General features: G+C 38.8%; 1 protein-coding gene across 1 annotated transcript in view; it reads right to left on the reverse strand.

The window, feature by feature from the left end:
* LOC108150028 overlaps positions 1-25,165 on the reverse strand; it is a 37,104-nt gene that overhangs the window by 2,618 nt on the left and 9,321 nt on the right. Inside the window, 4 exon segments of the mRNA XM_017277988.2 lie at positions 1,746-3,828; positions 4,743-5,380; positions 13,422-13,811; positions 20,717-20,805. Of these exon segments, the coding sequence (XP_017133477.2) occupies positions 1,746-3,828; positions 4,743-5,380; positions 13,422-13,460 (2,760 nt within the window). The 5' untranslated portion in view covers positions 13,461-13,811; positions 20,717-20,805.

The following is a 25,165-nucleotide window of genomic DNA, read 5'->3' on the forward strand; positions in this document are numbered from 1 at the left end:
TGATCGATTGAAAACAATTAATTTAATTTTGACAAAAAACCGAATTTTGAAAAACGTTTTTTGAAAAATTTATTTATGTCCGAATTTCTGACTTTTTTGTAAGGGGGTACATCATCAATTTTTGCAGAAATTTGAAATTCTGAAAAAATTTCAACTGTTAATGCCATTCGATTGGAAATTTTATTACGAATTCAACGGTGTATGACATTCTAACACTTGACCATTATTTCCCAGGGTTTTGACACAAAAACCAAGTTTTTAATGTGTTTTTTGGGATTTTTGGCGATTTTTCAAACAAAAGTATTTCTGAAGAGTCTTTTTGTTGTAACTTTGCCAAAATAAGACCCAAAGTCAAAAGAGTTGCTATTTTGAAGAGCTAGCAACCTATACCATCCGTCCCCGATCGATTTAAAACAATAAATTTTGTTTTGACACAAAAACAGAATTTAGAAAGACGTTTTTTGAAAAATTTATTTATCTCCGAATTTCTGACTTTTTTGTAAGGGGGTACATCATCAATTTTTGCAGAAATTTGAAAATCTGAAAAAATTTCAACTGTTAATGCCATTCGATTGGAAATTTTATTACGAATTCAACGGTGTATGACATTCTAACACTTGACCATTATTTCCCGGGGTTTTGACACAAAAACCAAGTTTAATGTGTTTTTTGGGATTTTTGGCGATTTTTCAAACAACATTATTTCTGAAGAGTCTTTTTGTTGTAACTTTGCCAAAATAAGACCCAAAGTCAAAAGAGTTGCTATTTTGAAGAGCTAGCAACCTATACCATCCGTCCCCGATCGATTTAAAACAATAAATTTTGTTTTGACACAAAAACAGAATTTAGAAAGACGTTTTTAAAAAAAATTATTTTTTTCCAAGTTTCTGGATTTTTTGTAAGGGGGTACATCATCATTTTTTGCGATAATATGAAAATTTGAAAAATTTTTAACTGAGAATGCCATTTGAATGGCAATTTAATGACGAATTCGCCGATGTATGACATTCCATCTAGTGACCATTTTTTCCCAAGGTTTTGATACAAAAACCGATATTTTAGTTGATTTTTTTTGGTTTTTGGAAATTTGACAATTAAAATATTCCTAAAGCGTCCTTTTGTTGTAACATGGACAAAATTAGAGGTAGAGCCACAAGAGTGACTGTTTTGGCTTAAGCTTCCTGCTAAGCAACTAAAAGCTTGATATTTCCTTAGCATACTTTTTCAGATTTGTTTAAATTTAAATGCACAACTGGTTATACTTAGGCCATTAATGACGCACGATACTCGTTGGCTGATAAAAGCTCGCTGATTGGGAACTCGTCATAGTAAAGGCAGAAAATGGTCTTACTATCGAAAGCTTTCCGAAGTTAATCATAGATGGCGCAATGATGGCAAATTGAACAAAAATATTGTTTCTTAATGTCGCCTATTTGGTTGACTGCCACCGATTAATTTTATTTCTTGGTTTTTGCGTGTTTTATGTATATAAGCAATTAAATTGCAAATTGAAAGAAATAGCAAATTGCTTTTCATTTATTAACCATTTAATTATCGGCTATTTTATGGAGATCAACAATTAAATTAAACATTGAAGAAAGCTTAAAACTAAAGAAATATATATTTCTCTGTTCCAAATATTTTTCATTGACTAGACGACTTTAATCTTTTATTGGGTAATAATAATTCTATCGCAAGTGTTGAAGCTAGCAAGTAAGTAAGCCGATAATGAACCCCAGACGTACCTGGAATCTTCCCGCATTGGAGGCGCCCGGGGGCGAGACGAGGTTGCTCCTGAGCAGCTGTCCCAAGGAGGCCTCGTACTCCGCGTGGAGCTGCAGCTGGGCGGTGCGTGGCTTGGGCGTGATGTTGACCACCTCGGGGGCCACCTCGTTGGCCGGACTCGGCGACGCCTTGTAGTGCTGCAGATGCTCCCGCTGATGGTGACTGTGGCCAGTGTGCTGATGGTGATGGTGATGATGCCTCTTGGGCGGCTTGGTGGCCAGGAAGTCGTCAATGACATTGGACTTGATCGAGCCGGGCTGCCGCTTGGCCTCGAAGTACTCGTAGTAAATGGGGTTGGACTTGGAAAGCGGCGGATCCAGATCCAGCGGCGACTGCTCCTGGCGGCTGCCCTCCGTGGAGCTGGGCACGAAGACCAGTTGCGGCGCTTGCGGCGGTCGCGGCGTGTAGTTGACAGGGTAGATGGGTATGGGCACGGCCACCGGAACGGGCACTCGCTCCACGTACTTGGGTGAGTTCTGTCTGGGTGGCGGCGGCAGGTAGGTGATGGCATTGTACTTGGGCTTATAGGAGGTCCTGATGGGCGGCAGGTGCACTGGCGGCCGGCTGGTGGTGCTCGTGGTGCTAGTACTACTGGTGGTAGTGGTGGTGCTGGTGCTACTGGTCGTCGAACTGCTTGTGGTGGTGGTGCTGCTGGTGCTGGGGGGTCTTCTGGTGGAGGAGCTGGTCACCTCCAGTCGACTGAAGTGATCGGGCGGCGGGGGCAGGACTATGCCCGGTACCAGTGGTCCAGGTGGCACCGGATTCGAGTAGTTGCTCTTATAGACGAACGTATAGGCCGGCGGATAGTACAGTGAGGGATCGTCCTCGTCAAAGTCACTGACATTGCCCGGCAACGGTGAGTCCGCCGCCAGGGAGCCATTGCCATTGCCATTGCCATTGAGGCCATTGATCAGCCAGGGACCGAGGAGCGGAGGACTCCTTAGCAGGCCCTTGGACGCCACCGTGTCGTTGGGGTAGAGCAGCCAGGGGGCATAGGGCGCCGGATAGACGTAGGCCGGGGTTTGAGGGGCCTCAGCGGAAGCTGGCGCAGATGCTGCAGCCGCTCCCGACCGGGCAGCAGGATGCGATGCGAGATTTTCAGCGGCGGTGCCTGTGTGGCTCTGGTAGTGGCCGGCCTTAGCGGATAGCGTTGCATTGCCAGCCGCCGAACGGAGGATCTCGAGTTGATTATCTCGGATAAGCTGCAGCGGCCCGTGCGGCTCGAGCTGCACGGGAAAGGGAGGCGGCACGGCTGGATTCGGCGGCAGCTTGATCTGTCTCCCGGGCGCATCGTAATCATCGATGGCCGGCCACGGGCCGTGCTGGTTGTCCTCGGCCTCCTCGTTCAAAGCGCCGCCCTTGATCACCAGCAGATGATCCTCGGCCAGCCAGATGTCCTCCTCGTTCAGACCGCCGTAGTTGCGTTCGTTGTCCAGCGGCACCTCCGAATTGCGGGCGTAGCTCAGCACTCCCGGTCGCTTGGGCACGCGGCGGAAGAGCTCCTTTTCGATCATGCCATATTTGCCGTCCCGCACCTGGTCGGCCAGCGTCTTTTTTGCGTCCTCCTTGGGCGGCTTCTTGGCGGGAGCCTCGGCTTCCTTGCCAGAGCCAGCACTTAGCCGCAGGATGCCATTGTCCCAGTTGTCGAAGTCGTCCGGTTCGTTAAGCAAAGCCTCATCGTCGTCCACATCTCTGTAGGGATTGGGTGTATTGGATGGCAGTGGCAGTGGCGTGGTAGATCTCGAGCTGCTCGGCGGATGGCTGAACCTCGTGGTGGCCACTGTGCTGGTCAATCTGGGCCTGGTCGATGGCTTGGCCAGTCTGTAACTGCTGCTAGCCTTGCCCCTCGCAGGTGGTTGCCGCGTGGTCGTCGTGGTTGTCGTGGTTGTCGTTGTGGTTGTGGTCGAGAAAGTACTCCTATCCGGCTTCGAAGGACCATAGCTGGTGGTGGAACTGTTGGCGCTCACCGCCGACACCTCGTAGGTGGAGTGGCCCTGCGAATTGTGGATGTGACCGGCCACCAGTCGCTGGATCATGCGCGGCCTGTCAACGAAATCGGATGGGAAAGCAGCGCTATCAGGGAGTGAGACGCTATCGGGGCGACACATCTCTGACATGGCACATAAATCAAAGAGCAGCACCCACAATAAAGGAGGCTTCGGTGAACCGACGACTGAAGTACCCTTTAACTAACATTAGGGTAATTGGGAATTTCGTATGACCGTATCCGTTTTCAATTACGTTTTAGTAATGACAGTTCTCCCGTTCTTTTACAAACTTCGATAAATCAAAAACCCCCACTTCTTTTTTTTTAGACAACTACTACTACAAGTCATTGAAAATTGAATATCACACATTTTAAAAATCAAATAAGAAATTGGCTTGCTATATATGATACTAAGTTCTACATTATTTCATATAAAAATTCCCAAGAAAAGAAAAACACCCAATAATGTGTGAACAATCAAATAAAACTATAGATATTATACTATAAATATTACCATCAACAACAAATTGACCATATTATTTAAAATACTTTAAAATAATAAATACACAAAAAAAAAAGGTGTGAACAATTAAATACAACATTTTTTTAAATTTGCTTCCAATGTTGAAAGGCTATAAATGTTAACATAAAATTTTATATAAAAATACTAAAGAAATAAAAACTACCAATGTGTGAACAATGAAAAAATAAATTTGTTTAACTTACTCTTATTGATATTTAGCCTTAAGTGTTCCCATAACATATCATACAAAATATATTTACGATATGCTTATACAAAGAAAACCTATTAATGAGTGAACAATTTAATACAAAATTTGTTTAATTTGCAATAAACAATAAACTTACAACATGCCACTAATTTTACGGTGTAAAACGCAATACCCTTTAGTTCATTCTGCTCTTTAATAAACCAACCAATATACTCCCTATTTAATAGGGTCTCACTCACGTTTTCAGGGCGCCACGACTGGAAGTGGAGCTGTAACTGGAACTCGGACTGGCACTGGCATTAGCCGCGGCGTCGCTGGAACTGTAACTGGAAGTGGGATTGGAAGTGGGCGTGTGGGCGTAGTAAGGGGTGGCGGTGGGTGGGGTGGGCTGCCAGCTGCGCCGTATACTATCGCCACCCAAGACCGGTGTATCCCTCGGTTGTCGTGGCCCCCTCACATTTCCACGATCCCTGGAAGCTCTTCCAGCCAAAGGTGTTCCAGCTGTTGTGCTTGTTGTTGTAGTTGTTGTACTGGAAGTGCTGCTGCGTCGTCGCTGCAGCAGTCTAGCTGTTGCTGTTGTTGTTGTTATTGTGACCGGCGGCAGAGGCGTTGTGCTGCGACCGCGACTGCGATGACCCGGACTCACCGTTATCGTCATATCAATCGATTGCGTCGTGGGCGGACGACGCTGACGTGGCGCCCGCAACGTTGGCGCCTCTGTGCTGGTCGTGCTGGCCACGCCCCCCGTGCCCCGGCCGCCCACCACCAAGCCCTCCCCCTGAGAGGCGGCGATTCTGCCGCGCTGCCGCGTCGCCGTCGACAGCGCAGTCGACGCCAGCAGAGCTATCACTATCAAGTGCAAGGTTAACGATGCCATCTGGAAAGCAAGAAAATGAAATGGGTGTTATTAAGTTCCAGGAAAATTAACGATGTTGTTGGTGTACAGTAAAGTTAGTCTTTAAGCATAATAAAATGTATTTAAAGATAATACATTTTTTTTTTCGTTTTAGTACAATTAGTACAAAAAACAATATTAAAAAAGGTAATTTCCAAACTTAACCATATAAACAGATTATATAAAACTAATAAATAAGACATCTTCTTGTTTGCTTAAATTAGAGTACAATTGTTTTGATAATTCCCTTTTATTTATTGGCCTCATGTTAATTTTATCCCTTCAAGGCACAACATTATACTCTCTGATTTTATCTCTAAAAGTCACTGCAAACAATGGCTTAAAGCGAGCTGATTCGGCAGTTAATCAATTGAAAATAGCAAAAAAAAAAAGCGAAAAATGGCAATACCGATCGCAATCGTTGTTGTTGTTGTTTCGAGCGGTTAATTAACATGAATGAGCAGATAACAATAACAAAAACACGCTGTAAAGTTTTGAGCACGCGTCGCTTGCAACAAACACAAAAAAAAAAGAAGACAAACGAAAAAACCTGAAGTCAAAATCGTTTTTTTCAGATGCACTTGAGCGCATCGTTGGGAAAAGAGAGAGGGGTGCGATTTTAAGTTGTGGAAATGTGATTTTTTTGGCCATTCGGTTGCATAATTAAAAATAGGAAAAGGCGAAGAATTCATGATCATGACATAAGAAAATTAAATCAAAGTGTAAGACGAATAAAATCAATTGGGAAAAATGTTGTCAGTTAGCTATTAAAATATTAGGGGCATTGATAAAGAATAAAAAGAATATTTTCATTTTTAAACTAGATATCACTTTACAATTTAAAATTTTTCTTTTTTTCAAATAGTTGTAGAGATCTTATAATGAATAATCATATTATTCGAAAGTCAATTCATTTTTCTGACATCGAAATATGAGAACAACCTATGGAAACCAGTCAATTGAAGTGCACCTCCAATTAGACCTTTACGACGGCTTATGTCTATTTTGTACGCCACTTGAATGGCCGAGAGAACTTAGGCCTGTCCACCCATCAATTTAATACAATCCAATACAATTCGATGCCAACTTGGCCCGTCACTTTCGACGCCCCGAAAATGCCAAAAGCGAAATCAAGGACAGAGCTTTGAAGAAATCGAATCATAAATAACATTTTACTTTTGGTCTTTGTATTTTTCTCGACTTCTTGTCGCTGGGCATTACTCATACGCGCCGTGGCTAATTGACCAAAAACGCGACAGGTTGAAAACTTTTTTTCACCGTTTTTTTTTTTCTGGCTTTTTCATTTTCGTACATATATATATTTCCATTTTTTTTATTGGCGCCCACAAGTGCAGGCGCCAAGCTTAAAGCAGTTTTGTTGTTGGGCGCAGTTGCCAAACCCCGAAAAAAAAAACAATGCAAAGTGCAATAACAAAAAAAGCAGATAAATATGCTGGCTAAACAAAAAATCGAAACAATCAAATGGAACGTGATTCGAAGCCGAAACTGAAACTTAAACCAAAACCGAAACCGAAGCCGAAACCGAGTCCAAAGCTATAACTAAACTTAAAACTTAAAACTGGACTGGGACTGGACTTCGCTAGGAATGCGTTGTATCGTGTGCCTTGCGCCTGTCCACTGCGCTCCAATTTCGGCCTTTATTTTGGTTTTATTTTTATTTTTATTTTATTCGTAGAACCAACTAGCAACGACCACAGAGGCAGCGGCTGCCAAATTGTTGTTTGGCAATCAAAAAAGAAGTTAAGACAAAAAGCCAGCTACAAAAATTTGCTTGCTACCACGACCCACCACGTGATACCCTGAAAGGGTACTTCATAATTATTAATACAATACAATAAAAAACAAAATCTTTCTCAAACAGAAAATTATATAGAAAGACAGCAAATAGTAAATTTTAAAATTAAATTAAAAAAAAACTCTAATTAATTATAAAACACGTGCAAATAATGAATAAGATATAGCACATTTAAGTATAGTATTTTGAATCTTTGATCGTTGAAATTACTTTTTGTAGTCAATTAAAAAAAAACTTACCAATTATATTTGGAACCGGTTCAAATCTTAAATAATATTAAGCAAATTCAAAACCATGGTATTTTGTATAATGGTATTTTGGTTCTGTGATCATTTAAATTTGCGATTATAGCTTTTAGTTGATTACTTTAATGGCACTATCAGTATACCCCTTTTATATAGTTCGCTATGGGCGTAGAGTATCATAAACAGTAAATAATGAAAACTGTTCGCGTGCGCAGTGGTCGGTGCCTAACGGTGCCTGTAGTGCCTGTTTCCCCAAGCCCCGATCCCCGATCCCCGAGTTCCGATCTGAGCCACCACCAGAGATTCGTCATAGAGGCGACCACGTTCCAGGCCAAGCCTTGGAGTCGCCGCCAGCCACTTGGAGGCATTTTTCATAACCGAGGGTATCGAGGGTACTACAAAGTGGCTTAATTTCTAAAAATATTCGGTATAAAAATTAAGAAAAATTTTCAATAAAACTTTAGGGAGTTAAAACTCATGTAGAAATATTAAATGACCTCTATTGCTAAACAATAAAAGAATAAACCAAATTTTAGTTAAAGAAGAAATGTCTATAGTTTTCTTATATTTTGCTTAAATGCAAAAAAGATTTAAGAATCAAAAAAAAATTTCTAAAGTCAAGCAAAGAATCTGTTAATGTGTTAATGTATAATAATTTAATATAAGATACAATTCAAAATTAAATTAAAACTCTCTTCATTTTTTACAAATCTATTTTGAATAATGTTTAGCTTAGGTGGTGATCTATTACATAGTTCCCAAACCAAGACCTAATTCAAGGGTATTCCAAGTCGGTTCCAACAAATAAGCCTGCCTTTCTTATATATTTTTTTCTCGTAGGCTTTTGTGTTTTGAATGAAAGGCAACGTCGTTGTCTTTGGCTATTGGCAATAAATAATTCTTAGTTGTTGCTGCGCCTGTTGCTTTACTTAAATTTAATTAGTTTATTTGAAAGCAGTTTGGGGCGATGGTGTCATAGATTAAATTGGACTCAATTCATTTTTTTCCCGCTGTTCGTGTTTTTTTTGCTCAACATTATCTAATTGTTCTTGTTATTTTTGAATTATTTCTCAGACATTCCACTGGCTGTTCTTAATTTTCGGTATATTTTACCAATTTTATTTCCGCAACACTTCGTAACGCGGCGCAATTCAAATGAGAACTGATGGTAGAATTCTGTGAATTTATTTTGGGGGGTGGATAATTGGTATAGGGTTTCAGAACAAGTCAACGAACGCTGTGCTCCAATTAATAGCTGGCCAAAGAACAATAGAAGTAGCGGAGCAAGTCGAACTGTCATTCCGCCCCGAAATTATATTTAAATGATAATCAAAACTATACATTTTAATATAGGGATTTAGAGCGGAGAAAGACATTTTCCGTGGAACGGAATTGTGTAACCGCATAAAATGATCCGAATTAAAATGTTGTAAGTTTCGTTGGGCGTAACTACCACACCGAATTGGAGTGAAGGTTAATCGGCGATGGTCGATGATTGATAGGAATGGAAAGGTGCAATGGTTTGTGGATTGTAACATTCAATAGTGCCGGCCATTGTTAACTGATTTATGTTTAAGTAGAGCATAATACGCAAAATAGTACAACAATTTAACTAAACCAATGTTTTATTTCCTTAATAAAGATGAAATTGAATGGAAATTCAGTGTTCTAACTAACATAAGAGTTATAAAATATATAAAATAAGTACATTTTATGAATTTTAAAATATTATTTTTCATCAAGTGAATGGCTTTGTATTTATTTACGGCTTATGTTATTAACGGTTTTAGTTACTGATTTATGATTAATAAAAGCGTAGTACACAAAATAGTAAAAAAATTAACCAACGGTAATATAACATAATATAAAATATATAAAAAATAATATTTATGATAATTTTTCATCTAGTAAATGTCTTTGTTGTGGCATATTTATGTTATTTACGGATTGCTTATACTTTTATAATTTTAAAACTGCACCTGAAGCTAAGCCAAAATTAAAATCCGAATCGAGGTCTTAACATGGCGAAAAGTAAGTCACTCGGTTATCGCAGGCCAAAATCAGAGACGGGAAAATACAAGGCAACAAGGCAGAGAGGCAACGAACCAACGAACTAAAGGAAAACCGCCACGAGGCGTCACTGTGGGGGCGAACTACCCTGGATATCGTGGACCCCCTGAAGACCCCGTATCCCCCGATCTTTAAATTTGGGACATGCTCTACAGGTCTTAGAAAATCACCCCCTCCCCCTCAATACTTCCCCACCAAACCAGCCGATCTTTCGGTTTGCATACATATTTATTTGCCGCCAAAGCAAAATATTTGTGCTGTTGTTTCACGTTGATACCTTTCGTTGAACGCCGCTGCTCGCAATGGTCTGGAATTTTAAATAAATGCGATTTAGTTGTGCAACAATTTGCCTTGCTTTACTTTTTTCCCCAACTTCTCTCCATTTTCTTGGACGCCACTTGCTCTGTGAATTTATGGTAAATAATTAAAGTAACAAAAAAGTGGCTTGTAGACAAGACAATAACAAAAAGGCAGCAATATCGGGGGCAATCCAACTCAGTTATACCCCATAAATGTTGGGATTGGAATCGCAGATAAAAATAATAACCTTTAAAATGAAAGAACAGTCTTTATTTAAATAAAATACTGTATAAGCTACAGATACTTCAATTGTAAATAATATATTTGCCATTTACTATAAAATAATATGTGTTATTACCTTTATAAAGTTTCATGCAATTATTCTGTTATTGATATATTAATGGAAAACTGAACTTAAACTTCAGCCCAATAATTTTAACAGGGTATTAAGTGTGCCTGCCACTTCCTGGCTTTGCGTAAGCTCTAAACAATTTTTTATGAAGCATTATCGTTGCTCTTTTGTTGGTTTCTGTTTCTGTTTATTGGCAACAAATATCAACCGGCAGTCGGCGCATTAACCAACCCAAGCTACTATCTGGCTATATAGACAGCTGTGTTCAAAATAATATTTATATTTTCTTGCTTTAAAACAAATTAAGTAGCAAATCAATTGTTATTAAAAGGCCCTGCAATTTTGTAAAATTTTTTTTCTATTTAAGTAACATATTGCTTTGTTTAAAGATTATTTCAAATGAATTTGTAAATATGTTTTATTGCCAAACATGTTTTAAGTACTCTTAAAATAATATATGTTTTGCCATCATTTCGTTACGTTCCCAAAACAAATGTCTAGTTATTTAAAAATTAGCTTTACAAGCAAATACATTTTTTGCTACGAAGTACATTTTTTGTCGGTTTTTTTTTCCAGACCCACAACTAGTATTCTGAACACAGGTGTGTGTATATATATTTCATTCTGTATTCCGTCGGGTCTGGTGTGAAAGCGAGAGTCCGTCGTCGTCGTTGTTATTATGGGTAAAGTTATGCTCGGCGCGTAACTGGGCCACCAACAACAGCAAGAAATATTTACAAAATATTCATTGATTTAAAATGTGGTATTTCGGAGTTTATTGCTTTGCTTTGCTTTTTTTCGGGTGAATTTTTATTGTTGTTGCGGGTTGATTGATCAGGCAGCATAGTGATGCAATTATGAGGGAGTGAGTTTTTTGTTACAATTTTAAGTTGAAATTTTCCCCCTCGTCCGATGCGGCGTATGCGTAATCTTGGTTGGCTTTGCCTGGCATTCCTCGCATTGCGCATACGCCGCATGGTCCGAAGCATGAAAAATATTGAGCCCTCAATTAAGCGGAATCTTGTGTCATTCGGAAACCAATCTTGGGCGTGTCTTTTAGTCTGCAGTCCAAATTGCAGAACCAGCGCGAAACAAGCAATAAAAAAACACTTGATTAGAGGGGCAAATCGGTGGAACTGGGGGGGTGCGGGTGGTATTTTGATTTAACTAGGGGAACTGGGCGTGGGAAGCGTGCAGCAAAAGCCAAACAACTTTATTATGCAAAGTGCCCAGAATGCCCCTCGTCGCTCGTGGCTCGCCATTCCCCCCATCCCCAATCCCATCATGATTTTGCCCTAATGACAAGCTGCCTACTTAGCAATAGCAATATGTATGTCTATAGCTTGCCAAGTTTAGTTCCATTCGGTTCGGGTGCCAGTTCAAGCCAAAAGGGCGAACACTTTTGGTTCGATCTTTTGGGAACATAATCGATATTTAGAGAAACTCTCAAGTGTCTTAACTTGCCAACTGAGACAAATGAAATATGAAAAGTTTTGTAATGTTTTTTTTTAAAGAGAACAAAAACCTTTCCCCATCGTACTTAACATTTATGTTGTTTACTCTTATTGATTTGACATCCAGGCTGACAGACGCCAACTACTTTTTAGACCACAAGTGCACGCCACGAATTTTTCCCAGCCGAAACCGCAAATGAATCACGTAGTTTCGAGCTCCCCCGAATTCTTGAATTGCCCGCGGGGCCGAGACATGCAACACATATTGCATGTTGCATGTTGCTGGTCGGTCGACTTGGCTTGGATTGGCTTGGCTTGGCTTGGCCGGTGATTGACACCTTTTAACTACCGTGACGCAATGGGGCGACAACAGCCGGGCTTTGGCAGCCAAGTGACACATTTCCACAGGTTTTTCCACCCGACCACCCACTGGCTTTTCCCAGGGGGAAAATAAATGTGGCCTCCGCACAAGATCCGACTCAGACGCGAATTTCGAACCGAATTTTCACCCGATAATCTATAATTATAATTGCCAGTCACCGACGGCTCAGCAAAGCCAATGAAAATTGCCCAACGGCACTTATGCAACGTCGATCTGGAATGGATCGGATTGGATCAATCCATAGGCTATGGCTAGCCACTATACCATATGGCCACGCCCCGATCTCGAGGCCCTCCCGCCGAGTGTGTTGCGCGATTTAGTTTTGCACGTCGCACATTTAGTTAGCATAATTCGCTCTCTAATTGTCACCGACGGGCGAAGAATGCGGTTTCCACACAGTAAAAAATACTTTCCTCTTCATTTTAAACTACAAAATACAATTAATAAAAAATATAATTCTAAAAGTAGACAAAATAGACAATGAATGCATATTCAAAATTTTTAGCACTGTTTCCCGGGGTTTTAATCAAATTTCTGAAACTTAACTGTGTTTTTTGTAAGTTTTTTTTTGTTGTAACTTTGTCAAAATAAAGGAGAGATTGACTGTTTTGTCTTGCTGTCGACCAAAACTATCGATCCACGATTGACTTTTGTTATTATTTTTTTCCGAGGATTTAAATAAAAAAATCAGTTAATTTAGTTAATTTTTTCAGAGTTTTGTTCATAAAGATAAATTATATTTATATGGCTTTAGATTTCTGCCAGTACATCTACATTGCTGTCATTGTCAAGACAATTTTTGCAAAGCCGTTCGGTTCCCATTTCCAATTACAAAAGCGAGCTACACCCACCGCCAGGTTGGGAGGCAACATGATCGACTTCGGTTCGACTAATTACTATACCATATATCGCCAGTGGAAGCGATCATAAGCCGATCATGTCGTATGAGGGACAACCAGTGCGATACAATCTAAGCAGGAAACTTATGGGACTCAAAATGGGTGCAAAATGGGATTGGCTGATCTATGGAGTATATGAAAGTTGAAATTATGAATAAATAAGATAAGGTGTTAGAAGCAAAATGTATGATTCAAATATTATATATATTTTAAATAGTTTTTACTCTCTATGATAAAAATGTTGCAATTCTTTAGGTAATATGGATTACATATATGGTATCAATTATTTAAGGTTTTGTTACAATGTATCTTTTCTTATATTTTACAATGTCAAAAGTAGTAAAATACTCAAATTAAAGAGTTTTCGTTGCCTACTTTAACACCTTGATAAGTAAAGGTTAATGCATTTCCGTTTCCGCAGGCCAAGTGTTTTTATTTCCATCATTGATTTCCTTTTTGGAAACTTTATGGTTTTTCGCCGGTAAAATAGTTTTGTGCAACTCACCTTTGGGTCTTGAGATATCACAGAATGGTTTTTGTGCATAAGAAAACGGCGACACTTGCTGTTGTTGCTCTGGTTGTTCCTATAGTTGTCGTTCTTGAATTTGAATGTTGTCTCTGGGGTTTCTTGTTTTGGTGTGAACCAAAAGATTTCCAGCAATTTTCTGGCTGTTTTCGCGCTTGGCCTTTGTGCTTTTTGCTCCACTTGGATCTGGTAGAGCCGGGAGATATTTACGCTACTTTTTTATGATTTTCGCAAATTACTTTTCGTTGGGCAACTTTTGGTGTTGTTTATTGTTGTTGTTGTTGTGGTTGTTGTTGTTGTTGTTGCTGCTGGACACATTTCCGTTGGCAGCAACAACATGACGCAGCGTTCTGACCGTCAATCAACAAACTGCAAGAAAAATAGTAATTTTTATTAAATAAAAACAAACTGCTTAATAAATTAAAAACAACAAATGAAAAGTGATTACAAAAAAAAAGGGAAAGCCGAAAAAATATCTTTCTTAAAATTAAAACCGATACAATATAGGCAACAATAAATAGCAAGAAATTTTACAAATTTTTTTGTATAGTTAAACTAACTTACAAAACATTGAAACTTTACTGCAAGAAGGGTTGTAAAACCTCGCTTATGAACCAAAAAGGTAAACAAAGTGAATGACTTTTATAAAATTTGTACAACATCTGATCGATTGTTAATACAACCAATTATTTGTGACCCCAGAATGCCACAAAATGCAATCAATTCAAACCACTGAAAGTGGATATACATTGTGATTGGGATTGAACTGATTTACAGATCTCAGGTATGTAATAAAAGCAACAAGAATGGTAATGAAACCGCTGGCAGCACAAAAACCCCAATCCAAAGTTTAATTACGTTTTTAATTAGGGGATTTATAAGCGGAGGCAGTAGTTCTACGATTTCTACTATTATTTTTTTTTCACAGGGGAAAGGCGGAAGTCCATCGGTTTGCTTGCTTTTTTTTCGGCTTTGGCATGGATGCAACACCTGGCGGTGCGGTTGTCACCATCCATTTGGATGAGTGTCCAAGTGTCCAGCGGCGCCTCTGCCTTCCGTTCCGCTCCGCTCCGTTCCATTTCCCCCTCGGTAATTGCCGCATTAAGAAGAGAAATGATGGGTAGGCAACAATATCTTTCAGAGTCGTTTGCGCAGTACATCAAAATTACATTAGGCCAACCGTGTGAGTAGCGACCCATTTATCGAGTGCTGCCCGTCGTCTCACCCAGTTGACTGTGATGTGTTAATTAGTCAAATGTTGGTCAACACTCTTGGCGCGACTTTGCGTTGTTTGACTTGAGTTTCAAGTGGACTTTGCTTCTTTAGAGTGGCTGTGGTACTTTGAGATACATTTTTTGAATTGCTTTAACAGCTCACACTTAAGATTTATCAATGAAAATATTTATTTAACATAATTATTTTCTAGGCTTATAGATCCTAAAATAATATGAATTAAATGAAACACTTTGAGATACATTTTTTTAATAGCTTCAACCGCTTACACTTTGGATTCATAAGTGAAAAACATTTATTTAACATGACTTGAAGTTGATTTTAATAAATTCATGGTAAAATTAAATGAGTTATATTATGTATTCCCAATAAATCTTAAAAAAAGAAAACATTTTATTACCTCTTCGCAAAGGGGAAATCAATCTCACGTAATATTCCTCCCTTCGCCTGTGCCTCATTTCCGTTTCATTATTTTTCAGTTTATTGAGATTTTGCAATATTTTTTCTGGCATCTGCCAGACTCGGAGTATATCGTTTTGGTCATTTTCCTGCGTGCAGTGCTTTTGTATGCCAGGCACAAAAATGCCTGGCAAAAAGCGAAACCAAATCGGCAAAAATGATTTAATAAGTCGCCGGACAGCGGGGCCAACAACAAAACCCACTGGCAACCGGATATCAAAATCGAAGTTGAAGTTGGGACTGAGTAAATGTTTTGCAATTTCCCTAAGATTTTCATGAGACGGCTTGCAAATGTGTCTCTATCTATATCTGTATCTGTTGCTATTTGTTTTTGCAGATATAAACGTATGTGTGTGGCATGTTGCAACTGCACATGTGCGTGTGCCACGATCTGCGGTTCCTCAATTAAACAGCACTTGCATATACAATGTTATTTGTTTCTACCATCCATCGGCGGATCGACGCCGCATAAGCTTCCGAAAATTAAGTCTAGCCAGAGCCGATTAATGGTTAAGCGTTTTAATGCCCCAAACTCGAAGTGTTGATCATCAAAAAAGCAGCAATTGGACACCAAACAGGCATTGCACCGAAAATAAAGATTGTTCAAAAGCGGAACTTACAAGAATTGAAATGACATTTTGATCCTTTAGTTACTCAGGCTGGTTCTCAAATAAAACATAACAATGTTTCAAGATATATTAATTGTGTTGTTGCTATTTGTCTGCTTGAATAAACACATCAAAAAATTTTAAAAATATTTATTTGGTAACATATAAAGTCTGTTTTTAGTGTTCCATATATTACTAATATAAATACTGGCCTAAAATAAATGTTTATGGTCTTTAAATATTCAATTCAAAATTTATTCATTTATATAGTGCTGAGTGCTTTATAAAATACAAAATTATTAAATCAAAAATATTTCGTTCCTGCTAATTGTAGGCATATTTTAATATTTTACCACATATACTAAGAAAACTGAAATAAGTTATATTTACAATTGTTTTCCGTGCAGCAAACGCCGAACATCGAACAAAAAGCACTTGATTTACGAGTTCCGTCCGCAGAAGCTGCAACTTGCAGTCGTGAGCGTGGATGTGGATATGGATGTGGATGTGGATGTGGATGCCACTTGACTCATTTGCCACACTCATCCACTCATCGAATTCATTCATTACGGGACAGCCGCTCTGCCGCCAATAATTGTTATTTTATTGTTTAATCGCCGACAACGTCGATCGGTGCTTTGATTTTCGCCGTCGTTTTGCCCCATGAATAATAGAGTTGTTTTTCGAGCCGTTAACGGAAGGCATTGCGATTGGGAATTCGAACATGGCTCGACAGCAGATTCGTTTTTTGTCTGCCAAAGTACTATCCCCTTTTCCTCGCTTCCCCCGAAAAAACACACACTGAATTGATCTCGTTTTTATGGCTTTTGATTTTTACAAGGTTTCCGTTTGCCACCTGCTCAACTTCAAGGTCAAGTCGGTTTGATAGGATAGGTAGGATTTTCGACAGATTTACCATTACCAGTTAATCTATCTAGATTATATTTTCGAATTTAAGCCTCTTGTTCTCCTCTAGTTCATTGCTTATCAGCATAATATGGACAAAGATTAAATTTAAGCTAAACAAAAGAAGCAATGTATTTATATGATTAAAGATCCTTAATTATGAAACTCTTTGAGTCTTTGTTTTATGGTTTTTCTCACATTCAGAATGGATATGTGATAAATAACAATTAGACTGAGTGTTCCATTTAGCACCACTGATATTATTGTGCAGCCATATCAATTAAAGAGGTTCCCATTCGAGGTAAAAACCCTAATTAGAATAAACCAGCAATCATTATGCAAATGCGGGTAATGAGCGGCATCCCATCTCGCGTTTGTGGGTCGACAATTGCGGTACGCTCTTACTAATTCGGTTTAATTGAGGTGTTGCGGCGTTAATGAACCGTAAAACAAAGACCAGGCCCGAAAGCCGGCACAGTGGGCCTAATAGCTTCTGCCTCAGCCTCAGCCTCAGCTTCAGTTTAATTTGTATTTTCAGCTCCAATTTTCAAAGTTTCCAAAGTTTTTCCACCGAGTGAAAGAGGGGCAAAAGTCAAGACGCTAAAAACAAACGGGCAGACAAAGAGGCAAACTTTCCCGCTGTCAACAATGGGCAGCCGGCTGTCAGGTGGGCGTGGCACTCGCGAGCTGTTCACATGTGTCTATTTTCGAGTGTCTACTGTGCACCGTATGCCACCGCTAATGACAATGACTACTACCACTGGGTGGGTAAAAGTGCCGTGCCGCCAGTGAAATCCTCGGATTCGCACAGCTCTGTGAAAGCAGCAAAAAGCGAGTGACTTTGGCCCTAGAATCAGGTAATTATATGCACTTGAAAGGGGAACTTAAGCAATCTAGAAAGCGACAGAGACTGTGCAGTTTTGCATAAATTGTAAGAAAGTTTATAACTATTGTTTTAGTGTGCCATAAAAAGCTATATTATGTTTTCTAAATACTTTTTAATTGCATATTAGCTTTCCTAAAACATTTCTAATGTGGTAATTTTTTTAAAAAGTTTCATTTTATTTACAACTTTTATATCGAACTTTAATATATATTTGAAAGTGTTTACCTTTAGTTTTTTGTTGAAAACTACAAGTTTTTTGCTTAAGTCTTTTGATTTATATACACTCCTGCAGAAGTATTCGACTTTTTCGGTCCATTCTACGATCTAGAATTTTGTGCTGATTCAGCAGCAGTCTGACACCCTTCTAAAATTGTGAAAGGAACCATTGACAGATCGTAAAAACTGGCCAAAAGTGTTTTCTCGTTCTTTGGCTGTTTTGTTTAAGTCTTTGGAATGGAAATCAACCCACACACACCGCACGATTAATCATTAAATAAGCTAACGCACTAACGGGCTGCGACATGATCATTATGCAGATTTATGACTTCAACACTTGCAACTGATAGTGCGGCCAGCCCCCTTCACCCCCTACAACCCCCCACCCCCTTGATCGCCTCCCCCAGCCCATTTCGTTGTTAACAGAGTTGTTTGTTTATGAGGCGCTTGGCTTGAATTATGGCTAGAAATTAACAACAATTTAGCGGCTCAGACTTGTCGCCAGCTTCCACAGCCATTAGCAACGGCACTTGGACGGATCGGTTCCGATAAGTACCGGGTTGTATGGTGATCGGAGCATATGTTGCCCATATCTATGTAGGCCCCAAGTGGGCGTCTCAAATTGCCTTTAATTAATCATTTTGTCATAGTACTCAGTTCTAATTAAATTCAATTTTCAAGAATAGCGATCACTCCGGTCCGTCATGTTGAAAAATGGTTATTAAACTATTGCAAAATCGCGTCTGGGCTAAGCGCTCTAATTGGTCTTACTTTGCTTTACTTTACCTCTATTTTTTTTTTTTTTTTTTTACTGCCTTATTATGTCCCCGATAACTGTTTAATTGCCAAACGTTAACTAGGAACCCACTGAAAACTCTGAAATAGTTGCATGCAACATTGTATTTTTGTTCATTTCAGTTCGACTTTGTAGCCAAAACATTGCAGCCGCCTCTAGTGCCACGCCCCCCCCGTCGATAAGACAAGGGGGAACTGGGGCGTTACAATCTGTCGGTCAGCAGAATGTTTGTTTAAACTGAGCTTCGGCAGCCAACGAAATGGAAACACCAACGGTTACAGTGGGGCAAACCCATTTGTAAAACAACATGCCAAAAAAAAAATAAAACCTGATTTTTTAAGGATTGAATATCATGTAAAATATAGCTTTTTTTATTGTACAAACGTTTCAATAATAATACTATTATAATGTAAGCATTTTAATAAGTCTAGGAACTTTAAATTTCCTTCTTCCAAATGAAAATAAGCTTCTAATTTAATTTAAAATTAGGAAAGCTGACTTTGGTACCTAAAAATTTATAAAAGTTTAAACTGAATATACCCAATATATATGAAATGTGTGCTGGTCACTGTTTTATTGGGTGCGTGAGATAGTAAATCTCTCACCTCACCGGTTTCTATGTCATTATTTTTGATACACAGTGAAAAAGTTAACATATGAACTGCCAATAACCTAGGGTATTTGATTTTAGCGACAATTACTTAAGAAACTATTTATTTAAATTGTATAGATCTGAAAACAAAACCAAAAAGGTAAGAGCTTATACAGAAATAAATTATAAAATTAGTTTCACTAAGAAACACATAACATAAAACAATTTCTTTTTTGTGTAGACTTTTGAAAACAAAGTAGTTAAGAGTGCATAATAAAAGTGGTAATGTTTCTTGAAGTATTTTCCTTAGTATGCTAGATAGGCATGTGTGTCGATTGCAATTAACTAGCTGGAAATATGATCGGGCCAAGAACCAGAACCCCTCCCCCCTACAACTCCCCTTTGACCCGCTGGGCTGGCTGCTTTGCATTTGTCGCTTGTCGTTCGTCTGGTTTATTGCACTTTTGGCAGCTAATATTTATTAACCATAATTATCGGTTGCCGCCGCCAGCCGTTCTAACTGTACACGATCTTTTGGGCACGGCTTCCGGGCCAGACCAACTCGCCTTAATTGCCAACGAAAGCAACAAAAGCAACAAAATCAGCTAAAGCAGCAAAAGCAACAGCAGCAGCCTAGGCATCATGCAAATTACTTGACTTGACTGGGCTCTGGATCGAGTGGGCTGGCACAATTGGATTCAAATTCAAATTGATAGATGGACCGAGGTGAGGACAGGCCAGCATTGTGATTGTGGCCGGCACTAAAAACGCCGACTCATCTTTCACCACGAAACCCATTTCACGACGTGGAAAAGTGGCGCGGAAATTATGAGGCGCTTTTCTTTTTGGCATTGAATGAAAATGAAAAAGGCGAAGGTAGCCAAAGTGAATGTCTGTTGATGTTGCCACTTGCCACCGTTGGTGTTGCTGGTTGCCAGTTGCTAGTTGCTAGTTGCCAGTTGCTGGTTGCCAGTTGCTATTTGCTAGTTGCTACTGTTGCAGGTGGGCCAGCGAAATCTTTTGGCCGGAAGCATCGACAAATTTGCACTAAATGGCGCCATGGCACGCGCATCATCATCATCAAACATAATCATCGTCTTTTGTCCGTTCAACAGATTATGCTGATGGTTTTATTATTTTTTTTTTTTGGTCTTTTTTTTGGCAAGAGCTCGCGCTTCGTGATTTAATTTTTTTTCCACCTGGCTTGAGGGTTTTTTTTTCTTTGTTGCTTAAATTAAAAGGCGCTCGCTCGGATGTAGATGGTTGGAAAATTAAAAAGAAAAAAGTACCAAATTGATAGATAAACCGATTTAATGGACCGATAATAAACGAGTATTAAAGTCCTAAAAAAAGTTTAATTATGTTTGGGTATATGGGAAGATAAACGAACGTTGAAAAGGTAAACATTATGGCAAACTTTTTTTGGCAGCACTAAATATATCAATTTGGAAAGATTATAGCTTAAAAGAAAACATGAATGAATTCAAAAAAAAAATTTCAATATTTGAGAAAAACGTTCATCATAAATTAATGTACATATATCTAATAAAATGCTGATTACACAAGCAATAAACTTACCTAAAAACACATCATAATAAGATTGTACTCATGCCGTGAAATATTGTTAGAAAGTGAGTTTCCAAAATCTTTATGATTGATGGATGTTCCTATAAAGAAAATAACATAAAAAAAACTATTTAAAATATTTATTTGTTTATAATTAGGAATAAAAATAAAAACGTTGTGTAATAGTAAGTAAACCAACGCTAAATATGTCCACGAGAGTTCAAGCAGAAACAGTTTACATTAAAATCTGAAATTAAATGTTGAATTTAAATGAAAACAAAAAAAGACTTAGGACACAAACTTGAAATTTAATTGAGCTTAAACTTATAACTTAAAACAATTTCCCTAAAAACTCAGAAAAAATACGACAAGCATAGGCGTTGCTGAACCCTTTCAAAGTTTCCAATTCATTCTCAGAATTTCCCATCCACCGATTTCGAATGGGGAAAAAACAAAAGACTTAGGACACAAACTTGGCAGTTATTTAAGCTTACGCGCAATTGAAATGACAAATGCCACAATGCATTTATCCAGATGACGCAAGTGGCCATTCAAACCCCCTCCTTGGCCATAGTTTTAACCACTTGGTCTGGTTTTTTGGTCCCTCTATAATTTACTTGGTATGCGTGCGCGTTCAATGCATTTTTCCTTTATTTCTCTGCTCGGTGGCACGATAATTTTCATTTTTTTTTTTGCGCCGCTGCCGCTTGCTGCCTGCCAATAAAAGTCTTTGTCAACGGTTTTGTTGCTGTAATCAAGTCACACGCATGCGCAACGAAGGCAACTATTTCAAATATTTCTGTGGCGGCTCTCTTCATTTGCATTTAATTCCAGCGAAAGAAATAAAACATATACGTATATCCATTTCCCCCTACCCTTCCATTCGACTGATAATTAAATCGCTTTTAATTGCCCTCAACGGTAATAAAAACAATGTGTGGCAATTGTGAGAACCCACAGAAGCCATTGACATATGGCATCGGCATCGACATCGGCGTCGGCATCGCATCGGAATCGGAATACGGAATACGGCAACGATTGCAAAACATATTGCCAACCATTTGTCCAACCAGATATTGTTCGGCCTGAGTTATTTGCCTTTGCCGTGGCACAAGACAAACGATATGCATTCATTGCTTATGGCAGCAATGAATGCATATTCGTAATGGCCCTTGAAAGATCCGAAGAGATCGGAACGGGGGATGGGCAATGGCTTTGCGTTCAGAATATCGTTGATTTATTTCATTTTCTGGCACGAAATCAATTTGAGGTCTCTCTGATTTACAGCCAAGATAATATAAAGTTAAAAAAAAACCATTTCATTTGTGGATAATATATAAATTTAAAGGATTAGTTTGTTGGTAGTAAAACACATTGATTGAACACTAAGCTACGACTATAAATCTTTTCTCTTTATGTTATATATATATTTTTACAATATTAAATTAAATTACACATTAGACGGTAAGTTCAACCCATAGAAGAGAATTTAATTATAATCTCAAGTCTATTACTTTGCTTAAATGACACATTAAGCCATCTTTAAAATTTCAAGTAATGTCATATAGTTGGCAGCTCGTCAATTTCCTAGCATTAGCCACACGTAACAATTTTCCAAGGGTCTTGCCACCAAATAAATTGCTTGGAAATTTTCATTGTCAACCACGCTAAGCGGCTACTTATCGCATTTAATTGTGATTATAATTCGTCTGTTTATGGCGGGGACCAGAGCTGCAATTAGCCGACGGTTGATTAACAATAATTGCGATGTGAAACACTTTAAACTGCCATAAAAGAGACTTATGAGCAGCATGCCAAACGGAGTGGACTGGTGTTGCACAGATCGCAGAGAATGCCCCACATTTGGACAGACCCCCAAAAGTGGTCCAAAAAATGTGTGTTCCACAGGATGCAATCAATGTCATCCGACACAGCCGGCGATATAATTAAGTCGAGAATGCCGAATAATTGATGCCAATTGAGTGGACAGGAAGCGTATAAATTGAACCGAAACAAATCGAAACGAATGCAATTGTCAATTCCTCGCAAACGACAGAACGACAGCATAGAACTTATGACAGCTTCATTGTAGGAAAATTGAAAATTGAAAATGGAAAAAACATGGAAAAATTGAAAAACAGATGGCGATCTTATCGCTGCACTTGCGACAACTTGATCGATCGATGGGACCACACATTGGCGGCAGCTTGTCGAACCTATCGTTATCGTTCGCCAATCGGCACGATTCGGACACTCGACATGTGCCCAATAAATCGAACATTGACAGACACAACAACACTTGGGCGGCGGCCGGGTATAAATTAACTTTTCAAGCCTCCATCATTTTTGTTTTAATTTTTTTCATTTCGGTCAAACAGTTTCCCTATGTGCTGCGCCAAATAAATTAAGATGTTGCTAACATAATTGTGATCTTAAATGGGGGGAGGAAAAACGAAAAGAAAGTCAATTCAGCGAGTTATTAAGTGAAAGATATTTTGTTAAAGTCAAAAAAAATGCCTGCAAATAAAGCTTAATTGTGGATGAAATGATAGAGTTGTTAAACGCTTTAACAAAATGATTTATGGTGTGTGCCTAATGATAATACGAAGTTTTCTCAGTCTTTAATTATTTTTTAAATTACGAAAAAAAATTAAAGCCAATTCAAATCATGATTTGCTTTTACTTCGCTTTTCCTTTTCTTTTCGTTAAAGTTTAAGCAATAATACATTAGTTATTCTATAAGAAATGTTTTAAATTCCCCTGCAAATTTAGATATTTATATTCACATTTTCTAAGAAAAAAATGTATTTTAAATTAAAATTTACAGCAGGGCATACTGATCGTGATTCATACTGATCTTGCTCCCCCTTCCAGATATTTGCATTTTACAGATCGCCTGACAACGGCGAGCGTTCTCCGCCAATATGCACTCAAATATAGCGATATGTATATGTAACATATATGCTGTCGGTCGCACATACTATATTGTAAATATTTGCTTATGGTAACCTTGGGTGCGTGGAGCAAACCCGTTATGGCCGGACGGGCATTATATCGCTTTGGGTGCGCATTTTCCGAGACTTGCCCGCGGGGCATAATTGGGTTTTAATTGATACCAAAACGACAGGCGAATGAAAAACCCCACAAAAGGCGGCTGAACTCAAATCAGAGCCACGAAAAAAAAATCGAAAGTCTGAAATCAGCCGTCTGCAGTCTGCTATCTACTGTCTACGTCTGCATGCAAATTCTAGTAAAGGGAAGTGATTAATTTTGACGTTGCGGAGGCTTGGCTTAGTTTTAGTTTTAGTTGTTCTTTGTTTGTGTCTTTCCAGTCACATATCACATCATATCGAATTACCGAGCGGCCTTAACAACACAATTAAGACCCATTTACATTTTGGGTATTTATTTCCATTTTACCCGCGGCCAATTGAATTGGCCTAATGAGTGCAACGAATTTGACAGCATGGATATCTATGGCTATATGGTCATATATAGGGGACCATTCGGATCTGTCGATGCAGCTAATCCGCGGCCGCTGATTGTTCATTCCGAAAAATATGTGAAAGGGCCGTCGCCGGGTTGTCAACGCGATTCGAATACACAAATATAGCCACGCCGATATGCAGATCGAAGCTTATATAGCCACGGACTACAAATCATTGAGTCACGCCTATGAAATTTACATAAATATGAGCATACAAAATAAAAGAAAGAAAAACGTTTATACGAGCCGAAGGCATCTTGCCCGACAAAGAATGTTGGATGCTCTTCAACAAGCCATTTATTATTATTAAAATAAGTTGTAAGAAAAATATAAAACAACATGAATGAATGAATTGTATTTTAATTAGAAAGAATATAAATATATATTTTGTATTGTTTTGTGTAATTCTATCAATGAAGACCAATTTAGGAAACGATAATGTTAATGAGCAACAATTGGCTTACTAATAATAATAATAATAAAAGAATAACAAAGCCCTATTTATTTATTTAATATTCTGCCAGTTTCTTAAACGTTATACATTATTAGAGTTATACTTTTTAAAAAAGGAACTTGGTAAAATATACAAATCCCTTAGCATAATTAATGGACTTTCGCCAGTCACAAATTTAGGTAGAGTATGCAAAATGCAATTCATCAACCGGCAATAAGCATAAAGCCATAAAACCATCGACTGACTTAATGGAGTCGTTTGAGCGACAAAATTGTTTAGAGCAGTTGAAAAAAGAAAAAACGGAATCCCCCTTCGTTGCCCCTTCGATTGGGACACGCCCCTGGCATTTTTTCATGGGGCAGTGGATAAGAAAATCCGCAACAGAAATAAAAGAAGCCGAGCGCAGGCAGAAAAAATGCTAAAGTTCGTTTCTTAAGTCTTTCGTTTGGCGGCGCCAATGATTGCGCAAAAAATTGGGGAACAAAAAGCGAAACAACTCCCGAAATCCCAGAAATCCAAC

The sequence above is a fragment of the Drosophila elegans genome, unplaced genomic scaffold (assembly GCF_018152505.1).
Source record: "Drosophila elegans isolate 14027-0461.03 unplaced genomic scaffold, ASM1815250v1 contig_149, whole genome shotgun sequence".
In the NCBI taxonomy this organism is placed as follows: domain Eukaryota; kingdom Metazoa; phylum Arthropoda; class Insecta; order Diptera; family Drosophilidae; genus Drosophila; species Drosophila elegans.